General features: G+C 45.1%; 1 protein-coding gene across 1 annotated transcript in view; it reads left to right on the forward strand.

Annotated features, from left to right (window-relative positions):
- The window catches only part of LOC115062411 (zinc finger protein 383-like), a 53,817-nt gene extending 37,138 nt beyond the window's left edge, over positions 1-16,679 (forward strand). Inside the window, 4 exon segments of the mRNA XM_029537554.1 lie at positions 15,496-15,696; positions 15,941-15,963; positions 16,308-16,469; positions 16,561-16,679. Coding sequence (XP_029393414.1) covers positions 15,496-15,696; positions 15,941-15,963; positions 16,308-16,469; positions 16,561-16,679 — 505 coding nt within the window.
- The last annotated feature ends 63 nt before the right edge of the window (positions 16,680-16,742 follow it).

The raw sequence follows: 16,742 nt of genomic DNA on the forward strand, positions 1-16,742 counted from the left end.
AACTGTATCAGAGGTTGTCTCACTGCTGATTGGTCGTACTAAAGATCTGATGGCCAACAGCTGTTGGAGATTGGTTCTAATGCTTTGATTCAATTGGGAATCTGAGTGTTATAACACTAAAGGTCCTTGTCCCCAGTCGGTTTTTGATCGATCAATAGCCAATGGCTGAGCACTGGGCAGGACCTTTAGAGTTGCTCAGGCTCAGGCACAGAGAAGACCAGAAGAGAATCGCCATGACAGCCGACTGTTCACTGAGCTTCTTGAATCTGTGGTTCACTAATTTTGGAAAATCCTCAACCATTATGTCTTCAAACTTTTTTTTTCTTCTGCATTCTTTTCTCAGAGATTCCAATTGCATGTGTTAGATACTAATTTTCCCCCATTCTTGGATGCTCTGTTCTGTTTACCCACCACGCCATCTCTAACACTGTCTATTTTAATTATGGCTGTGATAAAAAAAAAAAAACCCTGAGAAAAGCAAGGGCAAGAGGCTTTGTTTTGAGTCACAGTTAAAGCTACTACAATCTGTTGGGGTGATTTCGTGTGATTTTTCTGTGTAAAAGTTGTCTTTGTATTATTCAAATGCTGATTTCTGAGCAGGCAGAGAGTTGAGTGCAATGACTTGGTGCTGTTATTCATATGGCTACATCATAGTTTGTAAACACTCCCTCCCTCACCTTTTGATTGGTTTAATAGAAGGCTGATGGCCTATAGCAAAGGAGGAGGGAACAGGAGAGACTTCCGGGCAGAGACAGGAACTCTGGGAAAGCTTCTGGCATAGGAGGATTCACCAGCCAGACATGGAGGAACGAACAAATGTTCTGACTGAAGGAGAGGTAACTAATGAGCCACGTTGCAGAACATAGTTCTGGGTATGCTTGCCCAAGAGAACTGTCACTATTAGGAGGTGTGGCCTTAATGGAGGAGGTATAGCCTTGTTAGAGGAAGGGTGACATTGTAGAAACAGGGCTTTGAGATATCATATATGTGATTATGTGTGGTCAATGTGATCCAGAGACCCTCTTATTGGCTGCCTGCAGCAGACAATCTCCTGCTGAAGATGTAGAACTCTCGGCCCACTCCAGCACCATGTCTGCCTGCAGGTTGCCATGCTTCCCGCCATGATGATAATGGATTAAGCCTCTGAAACTCTAGCCCAGCCCCAGTGAAATGTTTTCCTGAATAAGAGTTGCTGTGGTCGTGGTGTCTCTTCCCGGCAATAAAATCCTAAGAAAGACACGTATATTTGTAATTTTTAATCTATATACTTAAATGTCCCCAACTTAAGGATACCCTTCTCAAAATTCATTTTTTTAAACCCATGATTTAATTATTATAATTTTTTTATTTTTTTTTTTTATTTATTTTTTTTTTTTTGGTTTTTCGAGACAGGGCTTCTCTGTATAGACCTGGCTGTCCTGGAACTCACTCTGTAGACCAGGCTGGCCTCGAACTCAGAAATTCACCTGCCTCTGCCTCCCAAGTGCTGGGATTAAAGGCGTAAGCCACCACGCCCAGCTACCTGGCTTATATTTTAAAAAATAAATTATATACTTTGTTGTGGTACATTGTCTGAAGTTGTATCTCTGTATATTCAGTTCTTAATTCTGTGCTAGCAGAGAGCTAAATGCTGCAAGGATTCTGTTATTGGGTTTTCTATTTTGTAAATATTTGCTATTACCCATTTGCCCAAGGCAATCTAGAACTATATCTGACTGCCTGTAATAAAGATCTGACAGCCAATAGCAGGGCAGGAAGTGGAGGGTGGATCTTCCGGGAAAGGGGTTCTGGAAGAAGAAATGAGATTCAGGAGATTCAGCAAGCAGACTTGGAGGTGAACGGAGGGACCAGGGGTGAGGCAGGCCAGGCCGTCCGCAGTCTAGCCACCGTGAGTTTATAAGCTCCCACCAGCACAGCCGCTCTGCCTCCTGTCTCTTCCTCCTCCTCCTCCTCCTCCTCCTCCTCCTCCTTCTCCTCCTCCTCTCCCTCCTCTCCTACCAGCGTGATCACCTCCCAAGCTGAGGCGTACTCTGCCCTATGATCCTATGTACTCTGACCCCCTCATTTCTGCTGAGTTCTCCGAGAATTTCATCCAGTATATTTTGATCATATTTACCCCTTTGGTGTGTGTGTATTGTGTGGGAGGTAGATTTATTAAGAGCTGTCTAAATTTGATCTCTTCAGGTTTTCTTCTTTTATTCTCCTTGGCTCCATAACCCACAGACCTTGCTTTCGGAGACGCCAGTGATGCCAGATTTTATGTTCCTAAATTCAGTGCGTCATCTTCCTCTGTCTTCAGAACCCTCTCTGGATATTGACACTGTTTTCATTAAAATCGACTTGTTCCTTGTGTTGGCCTAGTCCCCTCTGACTGCTCTAGCTAGTCTCTGTCAACTATTTTTACTGATTCTCTAATACCTGTCAGATGTCATGTTAGAGTGACCCCCAGGGGCCTTTCACCTCTACCTCTTCTGTCTTAGGTGTTCTCATTCACTCTTCTGTTTTCAGGATCATTTATGATGGTAATTCCCCATCCCAGGCCTCCTGAATATCACACTGGTATATACAACTGCCAATGTGACATTTAAATTTGAACGAATGTATCACACCGCACATACTATATTCCAAGCCGGAATCTCGTTTTCTCCTCAAGTAAGACCCCCCTCCATTCTCAAGAATTGAGTTCTTAGCCAGACAGAGGTGGCGCACGCCTTTAATCCCAGCACTTGGGAGGCAGAGGCAGGCAGATCTCTGAGTTCGAGGCCAGCCTGGTCTACAGAGCAAGTTCCAGGACAGCCAGGGCTACACAGGGAAAGCCTGTCTCAAATAACAAACAAAGCAACCAATAATTGAATTCTTAACTTACATTTGCAGTCTATGAATAAACACTGTGCCATCTTCCTACAGTCACACCTACCGCGGCTCTGTGGTACGCTGCATCGAGCTTCCCTCCTGTCACTACTGCTGGTTCTGATCTCTAACATATCCCCTGGGCTATTCTAAGACTTTCCTGAGGCTGGCGAGGTGGCTGAGCAGTCAAGAGCACTGACTGCTCTTCTGAAGGTCCTGAGGTCAAATCCCAGCAACCACATGGTGGCTCAAAACCATCCGTAATGAGATCTGATGCCCTCTTCTGGTGTGTATGAAAACAGCTATGGTGTACTTATATATAATAATAAATAAATATTTAAAAAAAAAAACAAAAAAACCTTCCTAACTGGTCTTTCTGCCCCCTCCCTCGCCCTGCCCCTGCCCCTTCTTCATTCCTTTTGCAGCTGTCATCAGAGCAGCGAAAGCTGCCATTGAGCAGATATATTATTATCCACATGTTCAAAATACCTCCCATCTCACTCAAGGTACTGTGGTCTACAAAGCCCAACTTCCTCTGCTCTCCCTCCAATTTCTCTGCTCTCCCCCCACCCCGCCCCCACCAGCCTTCCCCCTCCTTGGCTGTTTCAGAGCAGGCATGAAAACATCAAAACCTTGACAACTGCATTCTCCCTGTATGGAATAACCCTTTTTCCGTTGTACCTGAACCTTGCTGCGTTCCTCCTGTCACTACCGCTCCTTTTCTGTCCTCCCTGGCCCTCTGTCTAGACTCTACTTCCCATCTCTAATTCTAAATAGCCTCCTATTTTGACTTTTTTTCTAAGCACTTTCCAGCATCTGATATGGTTCATATTTACTTACTTAGTTATTATCTGGTCCTCAGCAATGTAAGCATCATGATAGCGGGGAGAGAGGGGGTTGCTTCTTTTGTTCGCTGCTATATCCCATGCACCAACAATCGACTGATATATGTCCAGCATTCAATAAATACTGAGTTTATAAAAGGCTCCTCAGCGCACGAGAACAGAGCAGCACCTTAGGAAACAAATTACAAAAGAGATCTTTACTTAAACGCTTGATCTTGCTAACCAGTACTGCTGCTGTGCCATGAAACCTTCATGAACCCCAAGAAGACTGCCGAGGAGCCCCATCCGATGCAGTCGCATTAGGGTCTCATGGGCCCCCTGCCAACCCCAGCACAGCAGGAAGGTGGAGACCTGAGTTCAGTTTCAAGCAACCATTTATAGAGGCAAGAAGAGGGTATCTAGCCTGGTGCACATCTGATTGGGGACCCATTATGCCCTTAACATAACTGGCTGATGCTGGGAGCCGAGCCATAGACCTAACTTCTGCTTTCCTCCTGAGGGTGGTTGTTAGGAAGTGAAGTGTCAGGGGCAGGCTTGTAACCTGGAGGTGCAGATCTGGTGCCAGATGCAGGTTTTGTTGGGGGGTAACCTGGAAACTGGTAGACACAGGTCTTGTTGGGGTGTAGCCTGGAAACTGATTGGCCTGTTAGTTAACCTGAAGTTCAACCTTAGGTCAGGTTCTCTAAGACAAGATGGAGTCTGAACCCAAAAGGTTTGGTATCTCACTGCAACCTAAATTTTATTTTATAACTATGAAGGTAAAGATTCCTGTTACTTACAGTATTCATTGCTATCTAGGTGTATCTCTACTCCAATATTACCGAAATATTGAACCATTGATTATTTCAGTAAGATTGTAGGATGTTAGAACTTTGCATTGGGTATAAGCATTTAGATTTTGGGAGGTTTTAATAAGGATATGCTTGTTAACAAATCAATTCCACTTCTAAAAGCCCCCCAAAGAGAGGGAGAAAACAAGGGGAGGTATGAGGGAGGAAATGGGGTACATTACAGCATTGCTAAACAGTTCTTTATGAACTTGGTTTATAACTTCAAGAGGTTGAAAGTAGAAATTATTCAGGATATATATAGATATATGTGTGTGTGTGTTAATGTTCAAATGGTATACATTTGTAATTTGTAATTGTTGATGCTGATATGTTAACAACAGCAATTGTTTTGTTTGGTTTTTGTTTTTTTTTTCTTTTTGGTTTTTCGAGACAGGGTTTCTCTGAATAGCCCTGGCTGTCCTGGAACTCACTCTGTAGACCAGTAGACCAGGCTGGCCTCGAACTCAGAAATCTGCCTGCCTCTGCCTCCCAAACGCTAGGATTAAAGGCGCGCGCCACACGCCCGGCATCAATTATTAATAAGAGTCATAAGTTACAGAACTGTATATATGATGTTACTGCTCTTTTAAGCTGCCATGCTCTTTATATGAGCACATAAATTCACGTCTTCATGCTCACAGCGAGTGTAAAGTCAGGAGCTGCATGACTAGTAGAACTGAATAATTTTTAGTCTTTGGGCTTTTCTGTATCTTGCTATTTGGGGGAATGGAGTTGGGCAGCAAGGCAAATGAATTTTGCCTGTCATGTACACAAGACAGTTTGTCAATTCAGTAAAATAGTAAAGTCCTGGGGATACTGATGCTTCATTTTAAAATATTTTCAATTATTATAAACGGCTAAAGGTAGCACTTGTTCAAACGCGGTCTTCACACATCTCCACACAATCCTACCCGCCTAACTTCCACCCACAGAGTTTTTCATTAATTCATTCATTCATTATCTCAGCCATCACATGCGCAGCCACGTTCGTAAAGGCACATAAAGGATTACTGTCACTTCAAGGCTGCTGCAAACCGCCCGCATCCCGTCCTCCATCCACACCCGCGCCGGCTCTACAGGGCCCCGGCCTCCACCCAGCACAAAGAGTCCTGGCCTCCAGCTTCTGGCTTCCCGGACTCAACGCTGAGCCGGGCCACGGGTCTCGATCCCCCCCACCCCGACGCCACCCAAGGCTCATAGCTCCCAGTCTACGGCCGGGCGCCGCTAGGCTGGGAAAGAAGGTCCACAAACCTGGGTCCGTTAGGCGCAGGGTAGCACTTCCCAGAGGGCCGCGCGGCTCGCCGGGCGGGTCTGGCCTTGGGCGTGCGAGCCTGGAGAGTGGCCAAGGCTCGGGTAAGGGTGCGGCGCTGCGGCAGGGGGATTGGCTTGGGCCTGGGCGGGTTTTGTAGCAGCGGCTACCCCCGCGGCCTGGCATTCACAGATTCGGGGTGCAACTTGCAATTGAGAGGAATCCGAAAGGATCCGTTGCTTTTTCTTGCTTTGAACTACATTTCCCAGAGCCCTTCGCGGCCCGAGACCTGTGCTCACCCACGTGAAAAACTGGCCCTCAGCTGTGAGAATCTCAGGGCTAGGGAGTCTGAGCCAGGAAGGAAGCGCGGCTGAGTTTGTTTAGTTTCCTTGGATCAGGGCTCTCCCCGGAAATTGTCTTTCTCTTTATGATGAGGATGGACCTCCGGAGTCACGAACTCTTAGTAGCAGGCAGACGGAGGAGTTACGCGAATACGCGTGGATGAGAACTAGACTATGGGCAGGGTGTGGAGTTTATAGCGTTCAGTGACGTTTAAGACCGTGTGAATTTGCAGCCACTTTTGTGATCGTGGTTGTGTGTTCTCTATAGCGTTTCGTTGCTATCCTCCAATTTTGTCAGAAACATGCTTTTGTCTATACTTCGTAGACTCTTTGTTCTGACCGACAGTGTTCCTGGACTGTTAACGTAGGGTTGTAAACACCATTGCTGGGCAATGTCTGCATACTAACTCTATCCTAAGGAAACGGAGCCGTTTACTAGTCAACTAGACCCTTGTACCAGTTAGCCATTCTCTCTCCATCAAAACAAAACAATCACCACTAGGGAGGGGGACGTCATCAGAGAGACATTTTTACAAATACTTCCCACCCTTGCTGTAGGATTAATGTGTCCTTTTTATTGTCCTGATCATACTCTTTAGTGAGCAAGGTTGGGTTTTTGTTTGTGTTTTAAGGTTTATTTATTTATTTTCTTTTTTATTCATTTATTTATTTATTTATTCTATGTAAGTACACTGTAGCTGTCTTCAGACACTCCGGAAGAGGGAGTCAGATCTTGTTAATGATGGTTGTGAGCCACCATGTGGTTGCTGGGATTTGAACTCTGCACCTTTGGAAGAGCAGTCGGGTGCTCTTACCCACTGAGCCATCTCACCAGCCCCGGTTTATTTATTTCTACTTCACGTGTTTTGAATATTTTGTCTGCAGTTCGTGTATGCAGTACACAGAGATTTCAGCAGAGGGCATCCGATTCCCTGAAACTGGAGTGGCCTGTGCTTGTGAGCTACTCCCTGAGAGTTCTGGGAATGAAACACGGGTTCTCGTCAAGAGCAACAAGTACTCTTGTTGCCTAACCTGTCTCTCCAGCCCCTGCTTTAGATAATATAGTCTACATAGTTCCTTTATCATAGTATTTAAGCAACATTATTTTATTTCACACAGAATATAGAACTCTAAGCAATAGTTTGTCTCTCTTTTCCTTTCGTAATATTGTTGCTGTCAAATAAACTTCTTGAATTTGCCATCGCTTGACATGTAGACCAAACTGGCCTCAAGCTCAGAGGACTCACCCAGCTTCTGTTTCACAGGCCCACCCCCACCCTTTAACTTTTATCTTCTGTCTATCCCAGCACCACAGATAGCTTCTCCCATACAGTGTTGGTTTCTAATCAGACACCACAGAGAAGAATTCCATACACAAACACATATCCATAATTCTTTTTTTTTTTTTTTAGATTTTATTTATTTATTCTATGTAAGTACACTGTAGCTGTCTTCAGACACTCCAGAAGAGGGCGTCAGATCTTGTTACGGATGATTGTGAGCCACCATGTAGTTGCTGGGATTTGAACTCCGGACCTTCTGAAGAGCAGTCGGGTGCTCTTACCCACTGAGCCAACTCACCAGCCCACATATCCATAATTCTAATCCTTCAACGTTTGTCCGACTCAATCTTACACTCTCCACAAACCTGTCCCTACCACAGCACATTTAAACATCGCAAATATCATATATACTGTGAACACAATCAAGTACACATGACTCCAGAAATGTTTGCCTAACCCAGCAAATCATGTTTTCCACAGTTACACTCCTAGAATTGCGTACGCACATACACACTCAGAGAGTTAGGTATTATTCTCAAAAATCGTGAAATTTTTTTTCCTGAAGAACAATGCTATGTGTCTGAATGAAGTCCAGAGTCAGATGAAGACGACACAGAGGGCATGGCTGAGTGGCAAGACGCTTGTCAGGCATGCTTGATGACCTGGATTCCACCCCACAAAAAGATCTGTGAAGGGCCTAGAGAAAAGGCTCAGCAGGGGCTGGAGAGATGGCTCAGTGGTTAGGAGCACCGCGTGCTCTTCCAGATGGTTCTGAGTTCAATTCCCAGCAACTACATGGTGGCTCACAACCATCTGTAATGAGATCTGATGCCCTCTAATGGTGTGTCTGAAAACAGCTACAGTGTACTCATATACATAAAATAAATAAATCTTTGAAAGAAAGAAAGAAAAGAAAGAGGGCTGGTGAGATGGCTCAGCAGGTAAGAGCACCTGACTGCTCTTCCGAAGGTCCTGAGTTCAAATCCCAGCAACCACATAGTGGCTCACAATCATCTGTAACAAGATCTGACGCCCTCTTCTGGGGTGTCTGAAGACAGCTGCAGTGTACTTACATATAATAAATAAATAAATCTTAAAAAAAAAAAAAAAGAAAGAAAGAAAAGAAAGAAAAAGAAAAGACTCCACAATTAAGAGCACTCTGGGAACCGATGCCCTCCTCTGGCCTCTCCTGGCAACAACACATGAATTTTACTCATACACAAGAAAAAATAGCTGGGCGTGGTGGCACACGCCTTTAATCCCACCACTCCTTTAATCCCACCACTCGGGAGGCAAGGGCAGGCGGATTTCTGAGTTCGAGGCCAGCCTGATCTACAGAGTGAGTTCCAGGACAGCCAGGGCTACACAGAGAAACCCTGTCTCGAAAAACAAAACAAAAAAATTAAATATATTTTCAGTTTATTTTATGTGCATGGGTGTTCTGCTTGCGTTTGTGTCTGTATACACGTGGCTTGGCGGTGAGAAGAGACATTGGGACTGAGACTTGTCGGTCCCGCTGAATCCAAGGTCCTAGGTGCTACTGTCCCTTCTGTCCGGACTACATTTCCCAATGGCCCCAGCGAAAGCTGGGCCGTTGCCCCTTTGTGTCCTCCGGGAGCCCAGGCAACATAGGAGCTTCTTCCCCTGTCCCCCTCCCACCGGGAGGCTAGATTCTCCAGCCTGTGGCCGCTGGAGTGGAGGACATTCCAGAGCCTTCAAGGAAGAAGCGAGATCTTCCCGCAGGGAAGTGGCAGGGGAGTGTCCACCCGGACTCTGGTCGCTGGTCCTTCTGGGCGTCCCTGGGAGTAAGAAGTGGTTGTTACAGTTCTGCGAGACTGTCACCCAATGTGCGAGTGAATCTATGCCTGGTATCTTTCCCTTTCCCCTTCCTCTTTGTGCATCATCGTGGAGCCTCCTTGTGACTAGAATGAAAGTCCCTTGTTAGGGATGCCAGCCTGTGGCACCAGAGCGTCTGAGAGGTGTAGGAGAGGGTGAACATCTGACATCATGTACATCCAGTGGCTGGCAATGTCGTCTTTGAGACTGGGTATGTGAGTGTCCTGAAACTCTGTCACCCAGTGTCTTTTCTTTTCTTTTTTTTTTTTTTTTTTAAGATTTATTTATTATATGTAAGTATACTGTAACTGTCTTCAGACACTCCAGAAGATGGCATCAGATCTCATCACAGATGGTTGTGAGCCACCATGTGGTTGCTGGGATTTGAACTCAGGACCTTCGGAAAAGCTTAACCGCTGAGCCATCTCCCCAGCCCCACCCAGTGTCTTTTCAAGAAAGCCAAGTGGTGACAGTATGCTACCAAGTTTTGGAATCGCTCTTCTATTGGAGAGAAGGATGGTTGAGTTAAGTTTATTTAATCTTAGTGACTTATTTATTCGAGGTGTATTCTTATCTAAACAATCACTGTCTCTTTATCTGTAAGCTCTGTAAATTTGCTGCCCAAGGAATAAATTGGAAATGACTTAAGCATGGATTATTTTGTATGCAAACAAATTTCTGTGTCTCCACCAACTCTGTTTACTGAAGGGAATGTTGCAACAGGAGGTAGAAACATCAGATGGTAGGTAATGCGGATGCTGAGAGGAACGCCAAGTTTGCCGTGTTCTTTTCCCATCTCAGTTAGCCTGGATCGCCATTTCTTAGGAGGAGCTAAGGGGAAGAATGGCTGTCAGACTCCTTAAAACCGTGCCCCAGGTGAGCTGGTGTATTCTCTCTCCTTTAATTCCCTTCCCATCTTTCAAAGAGGGCTGACGTTAACTTCCCTGCTGTTGAAATGATTTGGGCTATCCAGCATGTAAGTCCTATCCCTGGCTGTCTCACCTGATTTTATCTTAATTTCTTTCGCTCTGTGTGAAAGTCATTCGGTCAGCTCACTACCTTAAATTTTTTAAAACATAATTTGTAAATTTTTGTCTTTTTTCATAACATTTTTTTAAAGCATATGTGTGCTTATTTGTGTGTGTGCCACCTGCATGCCACCTGCGTGCCACTGCCCACACAGGCCAGAAGAGGGAGTCAGATCCTCTGTTGCTGAGGTTACAGGCACTTGTGAGCCACCTGACCTGAATGCTGGAAACTGAATTTGGATTCTCTGCAAGGCCATAGCAACACTCTTAAGTGTGATCCACCTCCTCAGCCCTATATGCATTTGTGATGTGTGGTCTTACACATACTATGCTCTCGTCTTGGCATGCTATAGCCCCTTATTTAAGATAAAGGCCAGCTTCATTCTAGATACTTTACAAACATCATCATGCATGAACAAATTTTAAGAACACTGGGAACCAGAGATTTAGTTCTGGGCCCCTTCCTCTTTTATCTACACTGGCTGCTTTAGTAATCTCATCTTGTCTCGTGACTTGAAATACGCTCTGTGCATCTAAATCCTTTTTACCCCCATTGGATACAGGGTCTTACTGTGTAGCACTTGCTTCTGCCTCATGACAGCTGGCGTTAAAGGTGTAGGCCACTCCACCCAGCTAGCTCTCATTCCTGAACTTGACTTTCATATCTAACTGCTGACTGAACTGGTTCCTGTGGTTGCAGAATAGCTATCTCAAATGCAAACGTCTTCCAACTGAGTGAAATTCAGGACTGGGAGATGTGATCTGCGCTCACTTGAATAGGGTCTCTCTCGCTATTGAGAATAACCTGAATGGGTTGAGGCTGAAATGGGGGCAGTAAACCAGGGAACTAAGGCGTTCTTACAGACATCCTTAGCTCCATTGCTCACGCTACAGTTCCACGCGGGAGCTGGGTCCATCCGACCTGCAAACAGAGCTAGAATTGGACTATGTTCCACTGACCGCACCGCCTCCTTCCCATTTTGAACTGTCATCCCCCGTGTGCAGTGTGGCTATAGACTCCTAACTCGGCTCTCTGCTTCCATTCTCCCAGCTTTCGATCTGTTCCATCCCCACTCTGACAGTGTTAGGCTTCTTAAACTTAAAATCCTCCTGCCGCACACCATGCAAAGCTGCCTGCAACATTTTCATCAAGGCTGGTTGACTCTGCATGTGGAGGGACTGAGTACATCATTTGTTAGGGGACAAATTAATTGTGAATTTGGGACTTAAGCCTTTAAAAAAAAATGTCTTGGGCCTGAAAGAAGCTGGGGCCTCCCAGGCCACCGTCCTCATGGACCTCCTGACTCCTCTCTTCTCATGCTCTGACCCTTCTTCCCAGTAACTCCTCCCTTCCTTCCTTATTTCATGTATGTGAGTACACTGTCACTTCAGACACACCAGAAGAGGGCATTGGATCCCATTACAGATGGTTTTCACCCACCATGTGATTGCTGGGAATTGAACTCAGGACCTCTGGAAGAGCACTTAGTGCTCTTAACCACTGAGCCATCTCTCCAGCCCCCAGTAACTCCTTTCATCCGTTGTGTGACTCCTGCTGCTTCTCAGGTCTGTAATTCCCTTCAAATAGCCTTTTGCTGATTTGATGAACTCCAGGCCTACACTGAGAGTCAACAAAGTTCTAGGTTCAAATCCTGATTCTTACATGTAATAAAACTCTAGAAAAGTTGCTTAATCTCTCTTTCTGTCATACCTAGAATAATTCTCTTGAAGTACCTTGAACCTTGTTAGTGTGAATCAGTGGCCATTTGGTGTTGATATATCTACAAATGCACTGTCTTTCTCTGTCAGTCAGTCCACAGGTTCTCCAGCGCAGGAGTGAGGATTAAAAAGAAAAGACAATTAGACATCACTATAGCATGATCTCAGCCAGTTCTGGGGCTGAGGCGGGTTTATTTTTTCCCAATCTGCTTTTATACCATTTTAATTCCATGCAAGTACTAAGGGCAAGCAGTACAACAAACACAAAGTCAAGGGACAAGCAGGGCAACAAGCAGAGTCCTGTGATCACTCCGTGATTGTGATCGCTATTTCTGAGGGCTTGTCAGGATGACCAAGATAACTGAGCCTACCTCACTGTCTTGGCCAAAAATCAGATTCTTTTTTTTAGATTTATTTATTTAATGTAAGTACACTGCAGCTATCTTCAGACACTCCAGAAGAGGGCATGGTTGTGAGCCACCATGTGTTTGCTGGGATTTGAACTCAGAACCTTCGGAAGAGCAGTCAGGCGCTCTTACCTGCTGAGCCATTTCACCAGCCCTTTTTTTGGTTTTTTTGAGACAGGGTTTTTTTTGTTTGTTTGTTTGGTTTTGGTTTTGGTTTTTCGAGACAGGGTTTCTCTGTATAGCCCTGGCTGTCCTGGAACTCACTTTGTAGACCAGGCTGGCCTCGAACTCAGAAATCCGCCTGCCTCTGCCTCCCAAGTGCTGGGATTAAAGGCGTGCGCCACCACCGCCTGGCTCCAAAATTAGATTCTTGCCTGAAGACTACTTCTTTGGTTCCACTCTAAAATTAAGATTCCTGCCTAAACCTACTTCCCTGTTCCAGCCTAAAATTAGATTCCTGCCTGGGCTTACTTCCATGTCATGGCCTAATGTCAGATTCCTGCCTGAAGCCCATTTCCTTGTCCTTGGCCAATATCAGACTCCTGCTAAGTGGCCCCAAAGCTCTCCACAGTGCACCTGTATTTCTTATCAATACAAGCATCACTCAAGTTGCACTTCCCACACCGCTCTTCTCGGTCTCCTCACTCCAAGGTACCACATGTGTGTTACATGTATGTACAGATAACCACACAGTTGTAGGCTAGCAGCAGAGACAGCTACAGAAGGCATGTATAAAGGGAAAGTGTGCCATAAAGGAAACCCAGGAAAAAAGGCAAGAGGCAGAGAATTCTGGGTAGCAGGAAGATGCCAGATTTTCACAAAAGCAAAAGTGAGCAGTTAGCAAGCATTTGAGGAACAACTGGGTAAAAGCTTAGGCTTGTGGTGTAGGAAGGTTTACAAATCGGCCTAGGAAACCCTGGGGAGAAAAGACCTCTCCAACCCCATAGCCCAAACTTCCTCAGCCAGGGTTATGTCCACACTCAGCTTTCTGAGAGGAAATTTTCATGGGTAACTGTTGTAGTAAATGATAAATGATGCTGAATTAAACCTGGTGTGTTTTTGTGTTATCATTAAATGAATCACTCACATAAATAACCATTGTCACATATGCAGAGTTTAGAATTTATTTTATTTTTGGACTGTGTGTGTGTGTGTGTGTGTGTGTGTGTGTGTGTAAATGTAATCTGAATAAACCCTTTCCTCCCCAACTTGCTCCTTGGTCATGTTGTTTGTGCAGGAGTAGAAACCCTGACTAAGACACCATATATGAAGTTTAAATAGAACAAAATGCCATTGCCTCTTAAATTAAGAAATAATACTGGAGCCGGGCAGTGGTGGCACACACCTTGAATCCCAGCACTCGGGAGGCAGAGGCAGGCGGATTTCTGAGTTCGAGGCCAGCCTGGTCTACAAAGTGAGTTCCAGGACAGCCAGGGCTACACAGNAGGCCAGCCTGGTCTACAAAGTGAGTTCCAGGACAGCCAGGGCTACACAGAGAAACCCTGTCTCAAAAAACCAAAAAAAAAAAAAAAAAAAAAAAAAACTTCATGTGGTTGTTGGGATTTGAATTTTTAGGATGTCTGTTCACTCCGGTCAACCCTGCTCGCTCGGTCCCTGCTCACTCCGGCCCAAAGATTTATTTATTACTATACATAAGTACACTGTAGCTGACTTCAGATGCACCAGAAGAGGGTGTCAGATCTCATTACAAGTGGTTGTGAGCCACCATGTGGTTGCCGTGATTTGAGTTCAGGACCTTCAGAAGAGCAGTCAGTGCTCTTACCCGCTGAGCCATCTTGCCAGCCCCAATACATTTTAAAAATGTAATAAAACTTTTAAACAAGGTAAGAGAAAATTTTATTTCTTGATCATTCTGTAGAATACAACTTATAACAAAGCAAAATGTAAAATGAGTAAATAAAAAAAAGAAAAAGAAAAATAATAACAAAAAAAAGAAAAAAAAAGAAAAAAAAGAAGAAAAAAAAGAAAAAAATGAGTAAATAAATCACTTATGTTGTGTTAGAACCTTGAGGACCTCTGTGTACAGATGCATCACTGCCTGTCCATTCCCTTTTCTTTTTTTGGGGGGGGGGGTTGAGACAGGGTTTCTCTGTGTAGACCTGGCTGGCCTCGAACTCAGAAATCCGCCTGCCTCTGCCTCCCAATGCTGGGATTAAAGGCCTGCGCCACCACGCCTGACCCATCCCCTTTTCTGCAGTACCATCTGACGTGCACTGATGTTTCCTTGCTTACCTTTGTCTTGTGTAAGAAAATAAGATGAAGGCAGACGATCCTTGTCTCCTGACCCTAAAAGCATCCATAAGAACGCTGATACTAGATAGCTATTTCTCAATAAGTGTTTTGAATGAAGCAGTTATGAGAATACCGACTGTTTCACTTATACAGCCAAGCCCAGTTGTAGGCACAGTTCCTTCTCGCCTGAGACACCCCTTACTGGCTTTCATAAAGTTCTAATCGCTCCTCATATGACCTCATGGCCAACTCTCAGTTTATTCTACTCTCCAGAGCTTTGGAAGGCACTGTTTCACTGGGTTTTGGTTGATACTGAGTTTACATGCTTCTCTTCACAGATCACTCTCGTGGCCATGTGTTCTAACACATGCAGAGAAGATGCTTCTTGTTATTACCTTTAGGCTGGGAGTCCGTGTATGAGACTGAAGAATTAATCCCAAAGCAGGAACTCTATGAAGAACAGTCACCCAGAAAGATAATTCAAGAACTTAGAAGTCTTGGCCTGGAATAGCCCAGTTGGCTGGAAGAATGGAGTCAGGGTCGTCATTTCAAGAGGCAATGTGGGGATTTAAAGGCTTGTCTCAAGGAAGAGACCATTGCTTTTGAAGCTTTCATTGATAACAGACCTTGGGGAAGTTTCCACCAGAACACATTGCTTCAAACGTGTCAGACAAGCCCAGGAGATGAGAAGGCATATAAGGAAGGCACACACCAGGAAATCTTGAGAAAAAGCTCGGAGCCTCTTAAGCCCAAGAGCATCTGCTCAGAGAGGAAGCGTCTGAATTGCAATGGCTGTGAGAAGGTTTTTAGCCAGAGCTCATCCCTCACTCTCCATCAGAGAATCCACACTGGAGAGAAACTTATGCGTGCATAGAATGTGGGAAAGCCTTCAGCCAGAGATCCAACCTTGTCCAGCATCACAAGATTCACACTGGAGAGAAGCCCTACTAGTGTAAGGAATGTGGGAAGACCTTTAGCCAGAATGCACGTCTGGTTCAGCAACTGCGAGCTCACACTGGGGAGAAGCCCTATGAGTGTATCGAATGTGGAAAAGCGTTTAACAATAGGCCATCCATTGCTCTGTAAGGCTTTGACAAAATGAAAGAAATCATTAAAATCCTAGATTGATGAAATAGATTCTATTGCTGGTGAAGGGAAAAAGTTTATTACGCCCCAGTAGCTTAGAAACATTTGTACTTTTTGAATTTGTGCTTGCGCAGGCTCTGATTGTTGTGTGAACTCATGTGTTTGCCGATTGTTGTAGCTTTTTGCCAAGAATTTGTGGGTCTTGGTTGCTAGGCTACAGGTGAAAACCTTCCCTGGTAACCTGCTCCTGCACAAGACTCCAACCCCTCACCCCTCCTATACCCAGTCTTTGCAAATCATCTCAAATCAGGAAGCTACAACTTGTTAGACTGATGGCCTAAGGCCATGTGATTTGGAAATGCCCTATTCCCTCCTTCCTTCTTCCCCCTGGAGGGTCCATAAAAAGAAGGGTCCCTCTCCCTTTCGGGTGGACTCTAACCTGATACGAGTTGTCCCCAGAGCTCTGGAATAAGGCCTCATGTGTTTTGCATCAAGAACGGTCTCTTGTGAGTTCCTGAGGTGGGGTTTGTGCCATCCCGAGACTAGAGCAAGGATCTCCCCATTTTGGGGGGTCCTACAGCTCAACACCAGAGAGTTCACACCAGAGAGAAACCTTATGAGTGCAGGGTCTGTGGGAAAGCCTTTAGCCTTCATGCGTACCTCACTGTGCATCAGAGAATTCACACAGGGGAGAGACCCTATGAATGTAAGGAATGTGGGAAGGCCTTCAGCCAAAATTCCCAACTTGCTCAACATCAGAGAATTCATACCAGAGACCGGAGAAAAACTGTATAAATGCCAAGAATGTAGGAAGGCCTTCAGCCAGATTGCCTACCTTGCTCAGCACCAGAGAGTTCACACCGGGGAGAAACCCTATGAGTGTATTAAGTGTGGGAAGGCCTTTAGCAATGACTCCTCCCTTTCTCAGCACCAGAGAGTTCACACCGGCTAGAAACCCTATAAGTATAAAGAATGCAAGAGGGGCTGGTGAGATGGCTCAGCGGGTAAGAGCACC

Source organism: Mus pahari, chromosome 1 (genome assembly GCF_900095145.1).
Source record: "Mus pahari chromosome 1, PAHARI_EIJ_v1.1, whole genome shotgun sequence".
In the NCBI taxonomy this organism is placed as follows: Eukaryota; Metazoa; Chordata; class Mammalia; order Rodentia; family Muridae; genus Mus; species Mus pahari.